This window comes from Anabrus simplex, chromosome 11 (genome assembly GCF_040414725.1).
Source record: "Anabrus simplex isolate iqAnaSimp1 chromosome 11, ASM4041472v1, whole genome shotgun sequence".
In the NCBI taxonomy this organism is placed as follows: Eukaryota; Metazoa; Arthropoda; class Insecta; order Orthoptera; family Tettigoniidae; genus Anabrus; species Anabrus simplex.
In genome coordinates, this window is record NC_090275.1 from 122427462 (window position 1) to 122450430 (window position 22969).

The 22969-nt window shown below is 44.4% G+C and overlaps 1 protein-coding gene across 2 annotated transcripts in view; it reads left to right on the forward strand.

Moving 5' to 3' along the window:
• LOC136883224 (uncharacterized) overlaps window positions 1–22969 on the forward strand; it is an 81833-nt gene that overhangs the window by 41887 nt on the left and 16977 nt on the right. For both annotated transcript variants that reach the window (XM_067155423.2, XM_067155424.2), the window contains one exon: window positions 8588–8687. In XM_067155423.2, coding sequence (XP_067011524.1) covers window positions 8622–8687 — 66 coding nt within the window. In that variant the 5' untranslated portion in view covers window positions 8588–8621. The remainder of the gene's footprint in view (window positions 1–8587; window positions 8688–22969) is intronic.

Below are 22969 nucleotides of genomic sequence, written 5' to 3' on the forward strand. Positions count from 1 at the left end.
CTGAACCAAGAACTCATTCTACCATCAATTCTCACTGCATCCCAATTGTCAATATAAATGTATTTGATTGATTTTAATAATCTACCCTTGATCCCATAGTCCCCCAATATGGTGAACATCTTTTTCTTCGGTACCCTGTCATATGCTTTCTCTAGATCTACGAAACATAAACACATCTGTCTATTTCTCTCCTAGCATTTTTCAGTTACATGGCGCATGCTGAAAATCTGATCTTGACAGCCCATCTGTGGTCTGAAACCACACTAGTTTTCATCCAAATTCCTATCAACCACTTCAACCCTTCCAAGAATAACTATGTGTAAAAATCTTGCGAACATAGCAAAGTTTTAACTACGTGTGCTGACGTAGCATACCACGTGACCGTCACGTCACGACCACGTGCACTTTTTGGTAAACAAAGCCACGTGATTTCTTGACAGCTGTCATCTTGACGGACCCTAACCTCACTTTGAAGGACAATAGAGCGTCGCTAACCTCACTGTTACCATCTTTACGGCACTAAACCTCAAGGCTGCCACCTTATGCATGTCGTAGCGCGGAATTTAAAATCCAGCAACAGAACATAGCTAACCTCACTGTTGCCATCTTTAAGGCGCTAAACCTCAAGGCTGCCACCTTATGCATGCCGTAGCGCGGAATTTAAAATTCAACAACAGAACATCGCTAACCTCACTGCTGCTATATTGACGGGCTTAAACTTTACTGTTGCTACCTTGGTTATACGCGTTTGTGTTAGTTTACTGTTAATCGCTAAGCTGTTCGCTTCATCGAACTAGAGAGTAACAAGAAAAATCTGTTAGCAGAAGATAAAAGTCTGTCATGGAAAAACCTATTTCTAGGTATATTTGCAAAGAGTGTGGAAAAGCATTTTCCCGTAGCTATCTCAAGAGACGTCATGAGATATCATGTAGGACAATTTTTCAATGCAAACATTATATAAGAGAGTTCAAGAACGCACACAACGCTCAACGTCATGAAGCCGCGTGTAATGTAGCTTCATCGAGAACAAAATACAAAGAGCTCAACCGTATTCAAGCGAACACTGATTTATTTTTTAAAAAGTACACTTCTGCGAGAGATTTTTAATTCTCCCTTGTTGTCTAGGTCTGCTACAAGTTCTGTTACTAAGCACAAACTTCAAGATAAAGAGAGGCAAGGTCATGATTATGATAATAAGGATAATGATGTTGATCAAAACAGATGTAAAGGGAAAGTAGAAGAAGAAGGAAATCTTAATGTTTCATTGCCATTACAGCTTGATGATTTTACTTCATTTACTAAGTCTACTACACGTTCTGTCGCAGTGCAAACATCTCAAGAAGAGATGTAAGATAAAGAAGAAGAAAATGTCAACGCTTTATTGCTATCGAAACAAGTTAAGTTTGTACCTAGAAACGCTACTGCCGAAGCACGTATTACATCCAAACAAGTCACTACACATCAACTGTCTGCATATAGACTCAAAGATCACAACAAGCCTCTGTTACCCTATGTAGATATAAGATACTGTAAAGACCCCAACGTACTCGTAAAACGTTTACAACTGCTAAGAGCCTATCCTGATGCTGGCTACATACAGTACAAAGCAGATATTTTTGAAATAGAGCATGAATTACGTCGTGCAGGTATTATTAAGTAATAGGTCTCTCTCGACAATGCAACAGCTTAAACGCCTTCCTACAATCCCAGCTCTTACCCTCACCTAAGTCATCCTTCTGTAGTATACAGTCGATCGAGTAGCTCCCTTCCTTAGGGTGTTAACTCCGCCTCTAGTTGTAGAGCCGGTCTCAAGCCCGGAAAAAGAGAGGAGAGGCACCCTAGCCCATTAGCCCTTTTGCCCATTAACCCTTTAGCCCTTTTGCCCATTAGCCTATTAGCCCTTTATCCCTACAAGGAATGTGCGGTAATCTAATCTTCTTAGAACAAAGGTATCCCCTGACATGTTCTAAACACGTGTATCGAGTACAGTGTTCTATTTTAGTCTTGATCACTTACTTAGTGTTCTGAACACTTCAATCAGTGTTCCGATCACATGATGAAGTTAACGACATCGAGTGCAGTGTTCGATTCTAGTCTTGTTATGTTTCAATCACTTCTTTTGTGATTTGCAAGTCTAAACATGCATAATAATGTTATCGCCGCACAGTCTTGCTTTCGTGATGCAGGTTTAAACTTGTTCGATAGAGCTGTGCCTTGACATAAGAGGAGGCCTTAACAAGCTTATGTATAGCTGCTATTGTTTAAAGATAGTTGCTGTCAAGAAGAAAGCACGTAGAATTTTTCAAATTACCCACCACCACATTTCAAAGGTATGAGGTTTAATGCTGTAAAGATACCTGCACGAAGCTCAGTTGATTAAAGATGAGGGCTGTAAATAGCACGTGGAATTTTACAAACAAGAGCATATGGAATTTCAAATTGCTCTCCACCGTATGCATAACAGCAACCGCCGTCTTGCGCAGTAGCCTCTAAGCTAACTTTCTTCATAAGAGTAGCCGCTATCTTGTTCGAATACCCCTAGGCTGTCTCATAAGAAGCTATGTATAGCCGCCATCTTGTAGAGTTAGATAGCCGTCAATGTCAAGGGGTCTAAGTAGGAACCGAACCGTTGATTTCATTAAACTCCTTTTTTCTTATGCTATCATGTTTCAAATACTGCGAACCTAGGTATTGGGCAGAAAAATTTTGTCCGTTTTGCTCTACGATGCACCGTTTTCGAGATATTTAACATTTTGCATTTAAGGCCCAAATTTAATGAATCGAATTAGCACGGCACGTTACACTCTCTGCCATAGCTATACCTGATCATGTTACAAAAACGTGCTTCAATACAAGCTAAAACAGAGCAAATGTCAAAGGGCCTAACTAGGAACCGAACCGTTGATCTCATCATTAGACTATGTTTTTCTTATGCTATCATGTTCCTGATACTGCGACCCGAGGTATTTGGCAGAAAAAATTTGTCTGTTTTGCTCTACGATGCATCGTTTTCGAGATATTTAACAATTTGCATTTAAGCCCCAAATTTAATAAATCGAACTGACACGGCACGTTATACTCTACCGTAGCTAGACCTGATCATGTTACAGAAACTTGCTTCAGTATAAGCTGAAACAGAGCAAATGCCAAAGGGCTTAAATAGGAACCGAACGGTTGATCTCATCATTAGACTATGTTTTTCTTATGCTATCATGTTTCTCATACTGTGAACCGAAGTGTTGGGCGGAAAGATTTTGTCCGTTTTGCGCTTCGATGCACCGTTTTCGAGATATTTAACATTGTGCATTTAAGCCCCAAATTTAATGAATCGAACTAGCATGGCACGTTAGCCTCTAGGCTAGTTTTCTTCATAAGAGCAGCGGACATCTTGTACAAGCGCCCTTAAGGCGCCTCATAAGGAGCCGTGTATAGCCTTCATCTTGCGCAAGCATCTTTAGGGGGTCTCAAGCCATCTTGTGCAAGCACCCTTAAGCCGTCTTATAAGAGCATCCGCCATCTTGCGCAAGCACCGCCACCATATTTGAAAGGTATGTAGCTAAAGAGTGCAGCACTGAGGTTTGTGATGCAAGATGGCGGATGACAGCTGTCAAAAAAGCACGTGAGTTTGGTTCTAAACAAGAGCACGTGGAATTTTTCAAGTTGCCGCCACCACTTTTCAAAGCTATGTAGCAAAAGGGGGCAGCACGGTGCTCTCTTGATTAAAGATGGCGGGTGACAGTTAACGGAACTTTTCAAATTGCCCGCTACTGCGTGCCATAAAGAGGGCAGCACGATGTTCTGTTGATTATAGATGGCGGCTGACAGCTGACGAAATTGCCCGCAAGATAGTAGCATGGTGCTCTGTTGATTAAAGATGGCGGATGACAACTGTCAAAAAAGCACGTGGGTTTGTTTCCAAACAAGAACACGTGGAATTTTTCAAATTCCCGCCATCACATTTCAAACGTATGTAGCTAAAGAGTGCAGCACTGAGGTTTGTGATGCAAGATGGCGGATGACAGCTGTCAAAAAAGCACGTGAGTTTGGTTCTAAACAAGAGCACGTGGAATTTTTCAAATTGCCGCCACCACATTTCAAACGTATGTAGGTAAAGAGGGCAGCACGGTGCTATCTTGATTGAAGATGGCGGATGACAGCTAACGAACTTTTCAAATTGGCCGCTACTACGTGCCATAAAGAGGGCAGCACGATGTTCTGTTGATTAAAGATGGCGGCTGACAGCTGACGAAATTGCTCGCAAGATAGTAGCATGGTGCTCTGTTGATTAAAGATGGTGGATGACAGCTGTCAAAAAAGCACGTGGGTTTGTTTCCAAACAAGAGCACGTTGAATTTTTCAAATTGACGCCACCACATTTCAAAGGTTTGTAGCTAAAGAGTGCAGCACTGAGGTTTGTGATGCAAGATGGGGGATGACAGCTGTCAAAAAAGCACGTGTGTTTGTTTCTAAACAAGAACACATGGAAATTTCCAAATTGCCGCCACCACATTTCTACTAAAGAGGGCAGCACGGTGCTTTCTTAAGTAAAGATGGCTGCTGTCACGTGGAATTGCCTGCCACCATATTTCAACTAAAGAGTGCAGCACGGTGCTCTGTCGATTAAAGATGGCTGCTGTCAAAGAGCATTTTTCAAATTATCCGCCACCACATTTTAAAGTTATGTAGCTAAAGAGGGCAGCACAGTGCTCTGTTGATTAAAGATGGCGGATGACAGCTGTCAAAAAAGCACGTGGATTTGTTTACCGATTCAAATCTCGCTCTAGTAACGTTAAGTTGGCAGCACTGAGGTTTAGGCCCGTTAAGATAGCAGCACTGAGGTTAGCGATACGTTGTTGTCGATGATAGCTGTCAAAAAGCACTTGGCTGTCAAAAAAAGCTCGTGGTTTTGTTTACCGATACAAATCTCGCGCTAGTGAGTTAAAGTTGGCAGCACTAAGGTTTAGGCCCGTCAAGATGGTAGCACTGAGGTTTGCGATACGTTGTTGTCTGTCAAAAAGCAGGTGGCTTTCAAAAAGCATGTGGATTTGTTTACCGATTCAAATCTCGCGCTAGTTAGGTCAAGTTGGTACCACTAAGGTTTAGGCCTGTCAAGATGGCAGTACTGAGGTTAGCGATGCGTTGTTGTCGATGATAGCTGTCAAAAAGCACGTGGATTTGTTTACCAATTCAAATTTCCCGCGGGAGGTGGAGCGGGCCCTTGGGAGGCCTCTCAGTGCGGCGGCGGTGAAGGAGGCCCCTGGGAGCCCCCCCCCCCACCACCACGGTGGCGGTGGGCCCGAACCATCCAATTATACTACTCCCTTCGGTGTGATTTCTAATCTCCTGCTTTATTAGAAGTCATATTCCTCCAGGGATTCTGTTTCGTATAGCTATTCTTTTCATTGCACTGTCCGGCTCCATGGCTAAATGTTTAGCGTGCTGGCCTTTGATCACAGGGGTCCCGGGTTCGATTCCCGGCAGGGTCGGGAATTTTAACCTTAATTGGTTAATTTCGCTGGCACGGGGGCTGGGTGTATGTGTCGTCTTCATCATCATTTCATCCTCATCACGAGGCGCAGGTCACCTACGGGTGTCAAATCGAAAGACCTGCATCTGGCGAGCCGAACTTGTCCTCGGACACTCCCGGCACTAAAAGCCATACGCCATTTCATTTTTTTATTGCACTTATCGCAGCGCACTCCTTCCACTATACCGTCCTCCCTTCGCGTACCGATGCTTCTAAAATGGCAAATATATGAACATTATCAACAATCTCTGATACACCCTCATTTCTTTGTTCCTTAATAAACCTTTTTATCTGTCATATATCTTGTTAACCTTGTATGTATAGGCTTCTCAAATTGAACTATACTTCCAGGAGAAGATTTATATATCCCCTTGCAACCTTTCCTTCCCGTTTGTTTCCGTTTGCATCTGCGGGATTACTCTTCTTGGCTAAAATGTATTTCGTATTCTGTCCTTGTTTCTTTTTCTTTGAATCCTCTAGTTTACTGCTGTCGGGTTTGGCTTCCGTTCCCACACAATGTGACAAGCGCGTTGGCACGTGCTCCTCTCCGGCTTGCGGCAGTGTCAGTGCGCTGTCTTGCCGAACCAATGTCATCATCTCTTTCGCCAACCATTCCACATGTTGATCATTCTCTTGCTCCGTATGAAAGCCGAAATGCTCTCTTTTCTGGCTTCCCCCAGGTGGAATCGCATCACTTTCGTGTCCTTTCTCTGTTCAGGGTCTGCCGCTCTGTTAATGTTCAGCTCGGTCCCCTTTAAAGAGAATGTGATAGGCGTTCATCCCGCATAACAGTATAACTGTGGCATCTAGTGAACTTGGAATTGTGGTTCTCCTACTATGAAGTAGGAGCGATAGGCAGCTGGTAATATTCTTAACAGTTGCACCAAATACTCTATACAGTCGCTGCAGAGCGATATGTAATTGTCAAAATGAAGAAAACTATCATTTGTAAATCGTTAAATAGGGGCTGGTTCAAAAAATAACTGAACTTAGAAAATAACTTGCAAATGTAAAGATATTAACAGTTTCTAGTGAGAAGCAAAGGGACAGACACAATGGCATCTTTTTTGGCATAATTTCGTTCCAGTTGTGGATGCCTCAGTGTTTTACAAAAGATGTACACCAGACTTCATTGAATAATTTCAAAACTATAAAAAATATGGGCATTAGGGCCATTGTCATTGCAACTATTTTTTCTTGCAGAAATGCGAGCGGATAACTAACTCCTATTTGTCGCGTGTGTAGTGTGTGTTCACAACGAGAGATGGCTCTGTGATTGCTGTGAAATGAGTTGTATGCTGAGCGTCGTGCGAGAAGGAAGTAACCCGTGTTGAGCAGCGCGCTGTTGTTCCGGGCAGAATGTCATAGTGAATTGGTGGAAGCCCTTGGGGATAATGCCCTCCCATGGAAGGGTAGGAAAGTTTCAGCAAAGATGTAAGGTATCCGGCGAACAGCAACGCTCGGGACAACCTGTCAGTGTGCGGACCGAGATGGCACGTGCCGCCATCGAACAACTCTTGGAGTCAGAGAGGGCAAGTGGCATGGACAAAGGCACCATCCACACGATATTGCGGACAGAACTGCAACTGTGCAAAATCGCACCACGGTGGGTACCGCATGCACTGAATTGAAATGGCGTGTGGCTTTTACTGATGGGAGTGTACGAGGACAAGCTCGGCTTGCGAGTTCCTGGACGCCCGTAGGCGACCCGCGCGTCGTGGTGAGGATTAAGACGACACATATATCCAGCCCCGTGCCGGCGAAATTAACCAATTATGGTTAAAATGCCCGACCCTATCGGTAATCGAACCCGAGACCCCTCTTACTAAAAGCCAGTACGCTAAGCATTTAGCCATGGTGCCGGACAACGCATGCACTCAACGATGAATGCGATATGCAATATGCTCCAACCACCTAGTACTCTGGCAACAGGACGGCGACCACTTCCTGTCACGAATAATCGCCGTCATTGAATTTTGGGCCAGGGCACACCAAGTCGAACTCAAGCGTCAGCCGTGGAGTGGCGACATGCTGGTTGACCAAGGCGGCAGAAGTTGCGTCAGAATTCTTCCCCTGTGAAATTGATGGTGATCGTCGCTTATGACTTCAGGGGTGTCATTGTGTGCTACTTGTTCCACATGGCCGAACAGTGCGTGCAGAGTACTACAGGGACTTCCTGTTGCAACTGTTACGATGCGGTGTTCGGAAGAAACGTCTGGATCTTGTGGACAGTGCAACCATACTGCGCGACAAGGCAGAGTGTGTACGGCGGCAAGTGTGCCCTGGGGACGGGAAGAATTGGAGCACCCGCCGTACTCTTCCGACTTTCATCATACGAAATGTAAAGGAACTACTGCGCGGTAGGCGGTTTGCGACACGAGATGACATTGCCAATACTCTGTGATAACAGATGACCCGATTCACACATGGTACGGTAAATTGTGACGAAGATGGTATTCACTGTCTCCCACATCGTTGGTAGCGTGTGGTGAACGTTGCAGGGGACTACGTCGAGGGCCTTTCGACCCAGTTTTGTAATGTCAACCGTGCTGTGCTATATTATAGGAGGTAATTATTTTGCACCATGTTGTAGAGTGAGGCACAATGTTCGCGTGTTCTTCAGTGTCCACACACGCAGTTCCCACCTCGCCCTTTCATCTGTGTATGTCGCATTTTCCAACCGGGCTGGTATTTGCAAGTAAGAAAATGGTTGCAACGAGTTTTGCTCCCACCCTCGTATAACTGAAGGTGGGAAGCTTTGAAGGTCAGATGGCGTAGCTGTGCGCGATGAACTCATTAGAGTTCGCTGCTCGAAGGTGTCATTTGTGGGATCTGTCCATATCTATAATAATATATGTGAGGAAAATTAATTAGGAATCAGTTGAAGGTCCAACAGAACAAGTGGAGTCTGGCTCTGCTCTCACTTTATCTCCCTTCGTCAACTGTTCTTGTTTTCTGACCCATTGGTATTGGGTTTATGCGAGGTCTATTGCTCTTCCAGCTCTGTGTTGAGCAGTAACACACCAACCGACACATAACTCTAAAATGGTTTACTTGCAGTGTGCTGAATGTCCGTCGTCGTGTCTCAGATGATATGGAGCGACAGTCGACGATCAAGTTCGAAGCTGTTTGGTTACCCGAGGAGGAGGCCGCTGAACAGGTAGGTCAGACGTAATATATTGCACATTCAATTCTAATATTGAGATATTGTAGCGATAGAACAGAACTAATATACAATATAACAAGCTTAGTTTTAAAGTCTGGAAATCTACCAGCCTGTGCTCAAGAACGTGACAGAGAGATGCCACATTTACAGTGTATCTTGTACTGAATGCTGAATGTACTACTACATCTAGTCATATACCGTAACATGACAGGAGTGGTAAACCTGTGTAAGATGGGTAAGTTCAAAAATCCATGAGAAGCTTTGTATTGCGATTGCTGGAGTGATTTGTAACTTAATACGTAGGAAATATGCACAAATTGTCTGTGATGTGGTCAACCCTTCTGTACACGGTATGTGGATTTAATTGAAACTTAACTACAAAGTATGACCCCTGTATCCATGAGGTATCTCGTCACTAACAAAGGGTAATACTCACATAATCACCAAACTTATTTTCCACAGTATAAAATTAGTGTCTCCTATAGAAAGTGTGATCCTGTTGTTTCAACCCGTCTGCCCTCCTGTATCAGTTCATTAGTAAATTAAGGAATGTTCTTTACCTCCGCACCATTTCTGCACTTGTTAGACAGCCGTCACATTTTTCTCTTTACAGACACAATGTTCCGTGTTTTTGTTCACAATAAATACAATATTTTAACTGCACCATGGGTGCAATTTACTAACTCTTGTACCCCTCGATGAGACTACCAACTATCAGATACATAACTTGACGTGAAATCTATTTTCTTGTTTGTGAGCAATGAAACAGGGAAACTTAATTTTACATACTGTTATATAAATAAAAACATCACATTTCAAATAACCTTCTAAGATTAAATCAGAAAGAATGTGTCCAGTGCACCAACCTCTGGCCTCAGCATTGAAAAACAATTGAGGAGTATGAAGTGCTTGTCCATGGGGGACAGAGGTTGAAAGAAAATTCTCCAGTCCAATGTTTTTAGCCGGCTCAAATCCCATTGCACCGTAAGAATATTGGCTGGCAGGTTAAAACAATGGTGATATATGCACCAAGTAAAATTGGCAGTGATATGGAAATAAGGAAGGTGCGGGCTTCAAGACCGAAGGCTGAGTACCAGTGACGAGCAAGGGGAGCCATAACGCAGTCAGCGAAAACCGAGTCGTTGTAATGCTGAACATTTATTACAATAATAAGTGCGCACAAATAAAGTCCGTATTCATTGGGGGACCTGCCCTCCAACAATTCAAATATTACAACTCTCAATTCTCAATTCTTAACAAACTCCTTTTAGTGACAACATGTTGAATTAAAAGAAACCCCGTTAACACATTAACCTTTACAGAAGTAAACCCTCTTGCTATTTACTGAGGCCCTTAGCCTCTATTAACAAGAGAACAAATACGTTACATTCTCAATGTAAGGCAACTCCCTCCCTAAGCCTAACGTTGGTTGGTAAGCTTTCCTACCTCCACGCTCGCGGCTAGATGACCAAGCTGCTTGCTCGCTCCAAGCGAACTGAACGAAGTTTTCTGCGAGCACCGTGCCATCCCTCGGCAGAGGCGAGGAGGGGCAAGGTGGAGAGAGAACACGACAAGTGCGCAGGTCGGAGGAAGGCTTGCCAACACAATTTGGAGGGTGCCACCAGGGCGGAAATAATTTCGCATTTCCCTGGGGCCATAAGGGAACGGGACAACATTTGTACTTTATTAAGATAGGAAGAGAAAACACACATGTTACAAGGATATAATATATGCAGATCGATCTGTATGAATTGTAAATTTAAAAGTACATGGCGAAGGAGAGTTCCTCTTGGTACAGACCTCCCTCCCTAAGTTTCCAACCAGGTTGGAAAAAGTCTTTCTTCTTTTACTTTAGACACCACAAGAGCTCTTGATAAAAGGTTCTTTTTTCAAACAAATAAATAACAGTTTGCTTAAGCAATTAAAAACACTTGGAGAAAGAGTCTTTGCTTAGGATACACCAACAACTGGCCTAACATTTCATTAGGTAAACACCTTTTGGCTTGGCGAAAGGCAATAAAAGCCAGTCCGTGAGAAACCATATTTCAAGATGCACATCTCAATAACAAGATTAGAATAAGTTGGAGCAGAATCGCCGGGCGAGCTACCGGCTTGCAAGTCCAAGTGACGACGAAACTGGCATGGCTCAAAATGAATGACGAATGCCGAACACGCGGCAACCAGGCACACCAAGATGCAATAAGCCAGATGGACGATGCGTGCCACAACTGGCGGCGAATGCTAGCCAGCGCAAAACATACAACATGCAGAAAAACGGCCCGGAAGGACGGCCGATGGAGTCAGCGCATGCCAAAACACGCCCACATGAGGGGCCCTTCTCACGGAGCGACGGCGAAGATGGAACCTCCATAATGCTGAAACATACAAGTTTAAGGCCAGCAGTTTTGTCTTCAGAAGAGCCGATAAGATGTAAGAGTCAAGGTGGAGGGAGACAATCCCGGGTCAGCGCGCCGGGCGTGGAGGTAGGAGGCTAGGTAGGGCTACAGGAGGGCTCACATACCAAATTTAAGAACTCTTACAGACTAAGTAAAATACAACTCATAAAATACAGAAGTTAGTAAAGCAACAGGGGAACAAACCCCGCAAACATGAACACCACAGACGTATCGGTTCTCGCCAACCAATTAAAGCAAAAACTTCATTGAGCAGATTGAAGCTGAGAAAGATGAACACGAAAAACTCCCTCGGTCACGGGGTCTCTCACCAACAGGGTGACCGGGGTAAGAAAATCAATAATCCGGAAAGACCACGGAACCTGGGTGCCAACTTCCCAGAGGGAACAAAATTCTTAATGAATACCTCATCCCCGACAGCCAGGCTGGTAGGCTGACGCCCCTTATCGTAGCGCTCCTTCTTCCTCTGGTAGGAAACCTGAAGATTCTCTTTAGCTTTCTTCCAGTTCGCGCGAATATTAAGAGGATCCACCCTCTCAGGCAACAAATCATCAATATGCCACAAATTGGAAAGCGGCAAGTTCGGAAGAAACGAAAACATGAGAGAGAAAGGGGAAAACTGGTGCGCCTCATGCACCGCAGTATTAAAAGCATAAGCCAGCCACGGCAAGGTGGTGTCCCACCTCTGAACATCGTGGTAGTGGAAAGCAATGAGGGCCGAGCGTAAATTCCTATTAACTCTCTCCGCGTACGAAGGCTGGGGGTAGTAAGGGGAAGTCGTGACGTGAGTAATCGACAGGCTAAAACAGAAGTTCTTAAATAGATTGGATGTAAAGGCTTTAGCATTGTCTGAAACCAAACACTGACTAGGACCAAATGATGAAAATATGGTTTTTAAACATCTAATGGTTGTTTCAGCGTTGGCCATCCTCGTCGGAAATAACCATGTAAAACGAGTGAAGCCATCCACGCAGACCAAAATAAACCTATTTGATTCAGATTTCGATCTCGGGAGAGGTCCTACGAAATCGATATATAGACGTTGCATAGGACGGGTAGCTTGGGTAGAGGATAACAACCCAACCCGAGAATTAACACATGGCTTACTAATCCTACAAATCTTACAAGCCTTGACAAGTTCGCGAACGTCTCCGTCCATTCCCTTCCAGATGAAATTTTCCCTGATCTTCTCCCTTGTTTTAAATACTCCCTGATGACCTGCGAGGGGAGTTTCATGAAAATACTTAAAGATCATAGGGACCAACACAGATGGAATTACAACCTTCATCTTACGATCATGACGGGAGGGGCAACAAAGAACTCCGTTCCTCAATACGTACGGATCGACAATTTTCCCATCCTTCAAGTCTTGGACGATAGGAGCCAAGAGCGGATCTTCCAATTGAAATTTACCTATATCGTGATACAAGAGAGGGGTATCAGATAAAATCGCTCCAACCAAAGATATTGCTAGAGAGGACTCAGAAGGACCTGGTTCGTCATCAAGAATAGGTTGTTCAGAAAACATCCTGCTGAGAGTATCCGCTACAACGTTCTCAGAGCCCCGAATATGACGGACATTGAATTGAAAGGCGGAAATTCTAATGGCCCAACGAGCCAAGCGACCAGTTTTCCGTGGTTTCCCAAGCACCCAACTTAACGCCTGGTTGTTAGTTTCAAGCTCAAACTTAACATGCTCTAGGTACACACGAAAGCGTTCTAGAGCAAAAAGAACAGCCAAGCCTTCAAGCTCGTACACGGAGTACTTAGCCTCTAAAGGGGTAAGAGCCCGTGAAGCATAAGCAATGGGGCGTCTCCCTAACTCAGATTCCTGGAGCAAAACGGCTGCGACAGCTGACGAAGAAGCGTCGGTTTGCACTATGAAGACCTTAGTGAAATCCGGCATAGCTAACACCGGAGCGTTAGAAATGGCCAGCTTGAGATCGTCAAAAGCAGCCTGCTGAGAAGCTCCCCACTGAAACCTTACTCCCTTACGCCGGAGTGCATTAAGAGGGGCCGCACGACTGGCAAAATTCGGGACGAATTTTCGGAAGAAGTTAACCATTCCGACAAAGCGGGACACACCTTTCACATCCTGCGGAGGAGGAAAATCCTGAATGACCTGAGTGCGGGAGTGATCGACCGAGACACCGTTAGAGGATACAATATGCCCCAAAAAGGACATCTGAGGTTTGGCGAACGAGACCTTGGACAATTTGACTGTCAAGCCAGCCTTCCTCAGGCGTGACAATACTTCATCGAGGTGCTGGAGATGATCCTCGAACGTCTCCGAATACAAAACTACGTCATCAAGATAGTGATAAAGAAAGTCAAATTTAATGTCGGAAAAAACTGATCAAGGAGTCTCGTGAGAACGGCGGCGCCTGTCGAGATCCCAAAAGGCAGCCGGCAAAGTTCATAAAGGTTCCAGTCCGTCGCGAAGGCCGTCAGATGACGAGACTCCTCCGCGAGCGGAATCTGGTAATAAGCTTGATTGAGGTCCAGGACAGTGAAGTACCTCGCCCTCTTGAACCATGAAAAACACGTATGTAAATCCGGGAGCGGGACAGACTGCAAGACCACTTTACGATTAAGAGCCCTGTAATCCAAAACAGGCCTATAACCACCCTGGGGCTTGGGCACCAGGAAAATGGGGGAAGAGTAAGCCGAAGTAGAGGGTCGGATGATCCCTTCCTCAAGCATGTTGTTAATGATCTCCTTTAATGCCTGCATCTTAGGAGGAGATAAACGGTAGGGCGGAAATCTGACGGGGACCGAATCCGTGACCTCTATTTTATACTCTAAGATATTCGTCATCCCCAATTTCTCAGTAAACACATCCGGGTAGGCCTCGCACAACTCCCTAATACGCTGCGCCTCATCCTCAGTCAAATGGCTAAGATCTGACACCACTTCGTCCTGAGGCGGCGATACCGACGACGCTGAAGCAGAATTACTAATGTGCAAAGGTATTTTATTCATTTGTGAAAACTTAAACCAACATGAACGCTCCTGAATATCTAAGACTAAACCAGAATGATCGAAAAAATTTGAACCAAGAATGACAGGATACGGTAAATTACTCGCAACATACAAGGGAAATTTCCAAGTAAAATTGGAAAGACGAATTTTACATTTTACCAGTCCCAGGACTTCAATTCTGGAGGAATTGGCTGATACAAACGAATGCAAAACCGGAGATAAATGAGGAAATTTACAGACAGCTTTATGTAAAGCAAACCATCTTTCACTAATAAATGACACTACACTACCAGAATCAAGAAGGGCCGAAACGGGCTCATTGTTTATTTCGATCTCAACCAACGGACTCAAACCTTTAATTTCCGTAGATATCTCTAAACAGCCCACAGGGCAAATAGACGGTTCACCAAACGAACAAGATGTTTGATTAATAACAGGGGAAGGCAAGGCGGTACCATTGTCCTGCACCACCTCCCGCTGTAGTCAAGAGCTATTTGAATGGGTGGTACAATGTCGCGCAAGATGACCTGCGACCCCACACCGAAAGCATACAATATTACTGGTTCTGGGCGGAACCTCTACCCTAGAACCAGCACTAGCACCCTGACTGTTGTTACGAGACCGAGAGGGGCATTTATTACGCAAATGATTAGAAGCACCGCAATTATAACACTTTCTTAATAAGTTAGGCTTACGAACCACCACAGACTCCCTGTCATTAGAACCAACCGGGGGCAAGCTAGTAATACGAAGTGAGTCCGCATGGCGAACACCTTCAGCCGATACCACTATCGCTTCGAGCTCCGCAAAACTGTGAGGTTGAGCAGCAAAACAAAGACAGGAGCGGTATAACGGGGAAATGCCCTCTACGATCGTGAGAACGATCTCCTCTTCTGTATAATGTAACGCAAACACCCTAGCGTAAAATTTAACATCAGCAACATATTCTGTTAAAGGCTCGTCCGAGCGTTGAACCCTGAAATAAAACTTCAGCACTAGAGAGCTGAGAGCCCTAGCCGGAATAAAATGAGTAAGCAAATAAGCATGAAACTGCTGAAGTGACAACTGATCAGAAATAGCACTAACTATTTTATTGGAAAGCACTCCTGTAGTATACGGATAAAGAATTTGCAATATTTGAACGTGAGTTAGCCCGAACACAAGAGCATGATCCTGAAATTCCACAAAAAATCGCAAAAAGGTAACTACATCATCGGCAGAATTTACCGAATAACGAGGAACGTTTTTCAACATACTACTTAACGGGTGAGGGATACTAGAAAAGGGCAAATTCACAGAAGGCAAGATCGATTGCTGAACTGGAAGATTAGCCTGGGGGAGAATCCTAGGTAAAGAACCTTGCTGCGATTCCAGCAAGCCTTGCACACCATCCAACTCAGGATTACCAATAACCTTATTGGGTTCCTCGTCAACCCGATTAACAGAAGGAGTGACAGGTTTAGATTTAATGGAGAGTGCGGCCAACCAAGCCTCAACCTTTCCTAAAAGTTGGACCGCCTTGTCCTTCAAAGCTCCAATTTGACTTACTAGTTCCTCCTTTAATTCTAAGGAGAGTAAATCTTCCGTCCGATAAACATAATGGGTTAGACGCCCTTGTACTCGTTTTAACTGATGGAGAGACGCTACATCGTTCTCTAAAAAATCCATAACTGGGGATATTTCAGTCAAATTGGCCTGAATAAGGGACGCCACACTCGCAGCCTCACCGTCAGAGACCTTGGGTACCACAACAATTTTATCTAAATTAGTTCGTAATAATAACTCATCCGCTTTAACTGTCCCTTTAGACTCTACATAACGAATTGACAGTTCGTATAACAACTCTTCTTTTCTAAGAGACCCAGGATATGCCACGTCTCGAGTAGCCATGGTAAAGATATCGCCGGCCACCAAGCTGAACGGGAAACACCGTAACCGAAAGAGAGAGAGACCACGCACGCTCAAAATTGCCCGAAAGCACTGGTAGGAGCACAAATAAACGCTCTGCTACCAGACTGCTGCACCAAGTAAAATTGGCAGTGATATGGAAATAAGGAAGGTGCGGGCTTCAAGACCGAAGGCTGAGTACCAGTGACGAGCAAGGGGAGCCATAACGCAGTCAGCGAAAACCGAGTCGTTGTAATGCTGAACATTTATTACAATAATAAGTGCGCACAAATAAAGTCCGTATTCATTGGGGGACCTGCCCTCCAACAATTCAAATATTACAACTCTCAATTCTCAATTCTTAACAAACTCCTTTTAGTGACAACATGTTGAATTAAAAGAAACCCCGTTAACACATTAACCTTTACAGAAGTAAACCCTCTTGCTATTTACTGAGGCCCTTAGCCTCTATTAACAAGAGAACAAATACGTTACATTCTCAATGTAAGGCAACTCCCCCCCTAAGCCTAACGTTGGTTGGTAAGCTTTCCTACCTCCACGCTCGCGGCTAGATGACCAAGCTGCTTGCTCGCTCCAAGCGAACTGAACGAAGTTTTCTGCGAGCACCGTGCCATCCCTCGGCAGAGGCGAGGAGGGGTAAGGTGGAGAGAGAACACGACAAGTGCGCAGGTCGGAGGAAGGCTTGCCAACACAATTTGGAGGGTGCCACCAGGGCGGAAATAATTTCGCATTTCCCTGGGGCCATAAGGGAACGGGACAACATTTGTACTTTATTAAGATAGGAAGAGAAAACACACATGTTACAAGGATATAATATATGCAGATCGATCTGTATGAATTGTAAATTTAAAAGTACATGGCGAAGGAGAGTTCCTCTTGGTACAATATACAATTCTTAATCATTAGATCCTCCTCTGCGAACCATGTGACCTTGCCGCGGTGGGGAGGCTTGCGTGTCCCAATGATGCAGATAGCCGAGCCGCAGGTGCAACCATATCGGATGGGTATCTGTTGAGAGACCAGACTAACGAATGGTTCATCGAAAGGGGGGTAGCAGCCTTTCGGTTGTTGCAAGGGCGGCAGTCTAGATGATTGACTGATACGGCCTTGTAATAATACTCAACATGGCTTAGCTGTGTTGATACTGCTACACGGCTGAAAGCAACGGGAAACTACAGCCGTAACCACCTCCCGAGGACATGCAGCTCTCTCTGTATGAAAGATGTACTGATGATGGCTTCCTCCCGGGTAAAATATTCCGGAGGTAAACTAGTCCCCCATTCGGATCTCCGGGTGGGGACTACACGAGAGGGGGCGATCATCAGGAAGATGGATACTGACATTCTGCGAGTCGGAGCGTGGAATGTTAGGAGTTTGAATCGTTGTGGTAGGTTAGAGAATCTGAAAAGGGAGATGGATAGGCTAAAGTTAGATGTAGTTGGTATAAGTGAAGTACGTTGGCAGGAAGAACAGGATTTTTGGTCAGGCGACTACCGAATTATCAACACGAAATCAAACAGGGGTAATGCAGGAGTTGGTTTAATAATGAATAAGAAAATAGGGCAGCGGATTAGCTACTACGACCAGCATAGTGAAAGAATTATTGTCGCCAAGATAGACACCAAACCAATGCCGACCACAATAGTGCAGGTCTATATGCCTACTAGTTCAGCGGATGATGAAGAAATTGAAAGAATATATGAGGAGATAGAAGATTTAATACAATATGTCAAAGGTGACGAGAATCTAATTGTGATGGGAGACTGGAACGCAGTGGTAGGCCAAGGAAGAGAAGGTAGCACAGTAGGAGAATTTGGATTGGGACAAAGGAACGAAAGAGGAAGTCGGCTGGTTGAATTCTGCACTGACCATAATTTAGTCCTCGCCAATACTTGGTTCAAACACCACAAACGACGGCTGTATACGTGGACGAGACCTGGAGACACTGGAAGGTATCAAATAGACTTCATTATGATTAGGCAGAGATTCAGAAACCAGGTGTTGGATTGCAAAACTTTCCCAGGAGCAGACGTGGACTCTGACCACAACTTGTTGGTCATGAAATGCCATCTGAAGTTGAAGAAATTGAAGAAAGGAAAGAATGCAAAAAGATGGGATCTAGACAAGTTGAAAGAAAAGAGTGTGATGGATCGTTTCAAGGAACATGTTGCACAAGGACTAAATGAAAAGGCTGAAAGAAACACAGTAGAGGAAGAGTGGAGAGTCATGAAAAATGAAGTCAGTAGGGCTGCTGAAGAAATGTTAGGAAGGAAGAAAAGATCAACTAAGAATCAGTGGATAACTCAGGAGATACTAGACCTGATTGATGAACGACGAAAATACAAGAATGCTAGAAATGAAGTGGGCAGAAAAGAATACAGGCGATTAAAGAATCAAGTGGATAGAAAGTGCAAGGTAGCTAAGGAAGAATGGCTGAAGGAGAAGTGCAAGGATGTCGAAGGCTGTATGGTCCTGGGAAAGGTAGATGCTGCATACAGGAAAATCAAGGAAACCTTTGGAGAAAGGAAATCTAGGTGCATGAATATTAAGAGCTCAGATGGAAAGCCACTTCTAGGGAAAGAAGACAAAGCAGAAAGATGGCAGGAGCATATCCAACAGTTGTATCAAGGTAACGATGTAGATAATTTCGTTCTGGAACATGAAGAGGCTGTTGATGCTGATGAAATGGGAGACCCAATTTTGAGGTCAGAGTTTGACAGAGCTGTGAGTGACCTAAATAGGAACAAGGCACCTGGAATTGATGATATTCCCTCTGAATTACTGACTGCCTTAGGAGAAACCAGCATGGTAAGGTTATTTCATTTAGTGTGCAAGATGTATGAGACAGGAGAAGTCCCATCCGATTTTCGGCAGAATGTTGTTATACCTATTCCCAAGAAAGCCGGTGCTGACAGGTGTGAAAACTACCGCACTATTAGTTTAGTATCTCATGCCCGCAAAATTTTAACACGTATTATTTACAGAAGAATGGAAAAACAAGTTGAAGCTGAGTTGGGGGAAGATCAATTTGGCTTCAGAAGAAATGTAGGAACACGTGAAGCAATCCTGACTTTACGTCTGATCTTAGAGGATCGAATCAAGAAGGACAAGCCCACGTACATGGCATTCGTAGATCTAGAAAAGGCATTCGATAATGTTGATTGGACCAGGCTATTTATGATTCTGAAGATGATAGGGATCAGATACCGAGAACGAAGAATTATCTACAACCTGTATAAAAATCAGTCTGCAGTGATAAGAATCGAGGGCTTTGAAAAAGAAGCAGCAATCCAGAAAGGAGTGAGGCAAGGCTGCAGTTTGTCCCCTCTCCTTTTCAATGTTTACATAGAACAGGCAGTAAAGGAAATCAAAGAGAAATTTGGAAATGGAATCACAGTCCAAGGAGAGGAAATCAAAACCTTGAGATTTGCCGATGATATTGTTATTTTATCTGAGACTGCAGAAGATCTCGAGAAGTTGCTGAATGGTATGGATGAAGTCTTAGGTAAGGAGTACAAGATGAAAATAAATAAGTCCAAAACAAAAGTAATGGAGTGCAGTCGAACGAAGGCAGGTGATATAGGAAATATTAGATTAGGAAACGAAGTCTTAAAGGAAGTAGATGAATATTGTTACTTGGGTAGTAAAATAACCAACGATGGCAGAAGTAAGGAGGACATAAAATGCAGACTAGCACAAGCAAGGAAGAGCTTTCTTAAGAAAAGAAATTTGCTCACTTCAAACATTGATATCGGAATTAGAAAGATGTTTTTGAAGACTTTCGTGTGGAGCGTGGCATTGTATGGAAGTGAAACATGGACGATAACTAGCTCAGAAAGAAAGAGAATAGAAGCTTTTGAAATGTGGTGTTATAGAAGAATGCTGAAGGTGAGATGGATAGATCGAATCACGAATGAAGAGATACTGAATCGAATTGGTGAGAGGAGATCGATTTGGCTAAATTTGACGAGAAGAAGAGATAGAATGATAGGACACATCTTAAGACACCCAGGACTTGTTCAGTTGGTTTTTGAAGGAAGTGTAGGTGGCAAGAACGGTAGGGGTAGACCAAGGTATGAATATGACAAACAGATTAGAGCAGATGTAGGATGCAATAGTTACGTAGAAATGAAAAGGTTAGCACAGGATAGGGTGGCATGGAGGGCTGCATCAAACCAGTCTATGGACTGATGACTCAAACAACAACACAATCATTAGATTGCTTGTCAAAAGCCTTTGTTCATCTCCAGTCCTCATATAGAGTGAGGGCAGGTGATTCATCTATAAATAACATGCAGTCGTCACAGTGTACACCCTTGACCAACCACACATCGCCACGAGCATTAGAACACACATATACACTGAGTGGCCAAACGTCGCTTGAAAACACTGAATGTGATTTTCATAACGAGATGCTCGTCCGCGAGCCCTCAAAAAGGCGGCAGTACGGCGAGGCATCGACTCTACAATGTGTTGGAATGGTTCTGGAGGGATCTGGACCCAAGCATCTTGCACTGCTACCCACAGTTGGTCTTGTGTAGTTGGTGCGTACACCAGCATCGACAGCATCCCACAAATGGTCGATTGGATTAACATTGGGAATCTGGAGGGCCAATCTATGGCTGTAACTTCACTGGAGTGGTCCTCCAGCCACCTAAGTGCGGCGACATGGTGCACTGTCCTGTTGAAACATGGAATCTCCATCAGAGTACTCTAGGGCAAGAAAGGGATGCAGATAGTCTAAAAGAATGTCCACATAACGTTCACCTGTCAGCGCTCCGTGCAACCGGATAATGGGCCTAATGGTGACCGTAAGAACGCCGCTGAGACAAGAACTGAGCCACCTGCCACCTGTTGACACGGAGGATCCATAGCTTCATGGGGCATACGCCACACTCTCACGCGCCCATCAGCTAGATGTAACTGCACAAAGGACTCGCCGCCACTGTTCCATACACGTCGTTGAGCTCTGTGTCGAGGTGTTAGCAAAGGGACACGAGATGGTCGCCGGCTGGTGCAGTTGCCTCCTTACAGTCCTGGTAGAAATGGGTTGCTGACACTCAACATTCAACTGGGCGGTGTTCTTACTCAAACTAGCCCGTCACCGTCCAGTATAGCCTTCCCGTGTGGCGGTTTATGCGGGTGGTAACATTCTCTCTGCGATATTGAAGAGCCAACCTCGACACTGTTGACCTCGAAAACACGAATTCGCATGTAATCTCCTCAATGCTATGACCCATGCGCCGTGCGCCAATGATCATCTCACGTTCAAAGTCAGTTAACTCGCGACGTGTTGCCATCTTCACGACACTGGTGTCAGCTACGTCACGGGTAGCTGCAACACTCAGGGGCCTTACACAGCACATTTTATAATGGGACACCCCTTCCCGTGTCTTTTGGCTACTCAGTGTATATTGGTAACTCTACAATATTATTGTACAAATACTTGCAAACAACTTGTGCCCTCAGAAAACACAACTGCAATTACGTCAGGCGTGACGCAAGTGATAATTAAGAACTCGTTATGATATCAGACGTATTGTTCGGATTCATCGCACTAGGACACCGTTACCAGAAAAGAGTCCGGGTTCATGGCTAATAGTTAGCGTGCTGGCCTTTGGTCACAGTAGTCCCGAGTTCGATTCCCGGCGGGGTCGGGAATTTTAACCATAATTGGTTAATTCCGCTGACACGGGGGCTGGGTGTATGTGTCGTCTTCGTCATCATTTCATCCTCATCACGACGCGCAGGTCGCCTATGGGTGTCAAATCAAAAGACCTGCATCTTACTCGGACACTCCCGGCACTAAAAGCCATACGCCATTTCATTTCACCAGAAAAGACTGCTAGACAAGCCGCCAGCTTCAGCAAAACAGCAGTGGATGTTGAGGAGATGGTGGCAGTGATCATGCACGCGTCGTCAAGTACTGTTCTTGAGCTCACTACTAGGTCTCTAACAGGACTCTGTCTCAACTTTCGTCTAGAGGGCAATATTTTATATTTTGCGTTGTTTTCTAAATGCATCAATTTACTGTATTGAATAATGTTCACAGTTCTCGTCATGAATTTAAATCTAGAACACTTGATTAAATTCCCCATCTGAAAATACTGCTTCAGTCATAACATACTAACATTTAAAAGGCTAAATTCTTATTTTAAAATGTTGAAATATATCGTCTATAATCGTATTATATTATTCCGAGATAACATGACATGTGATTAGCAGTGGTCAGCTTGCTAAAGGACAGTCTGCGTTGTTGCCAACACTGTCACATGCACTAAGGCCTTGCCGAGCGACCGTAACAATACGACGTAATGACCATTGCTGTTATTCTTGGAGCAGGGGCCTGACATCTCTTGGTGCATATCAGACTATACAGAATGTTCATCAAGTGAATCAGACAACAGTCGCAGATCGGTTACATTACCGCGAAGTTGGACTTCCGCTGTGAACGACAATGTATCGCTTGTATGTACAGTCCGCCTTCACCTTCTGCATTACTAGAACGATTATTTCCATTTTTAGAAGTGAATTAAAGACATCTTTCATGATCACGACATGGCATATTAGGGATATTAGTTTGTATGTGACGCATGTTAATTGTGCAGTCAGGATCAATTCAGAGTAGTAGCAAGATAGTAAACACTCTCCAGGGCCTCCAGAATCAAGGAGAAAGATGTTGAAGACCACGCTATAGAGGGCAGTATTGACGGGTTTGGCGGCCGCCCCTTCTCAGGCCCCTGGCAGAAGCCTCCGCCTCACGGAATATGCTGACTAGGAGTGCATGCTTAACCTCATATTACATCACTTGAAAAGTAGGGCGGTTGGCTAAGAGCACGCTCTTAACCTCACATGACGTTACGCTGTCTACGTGTCTAGGTTTAACCTTACAGACCGCGGGTTCAACCCCAGGCCTAAGGGCGTCCTCCGTACAGACCCTAGTTCGAAACCTAAGAGTACAAGCTTAACTTA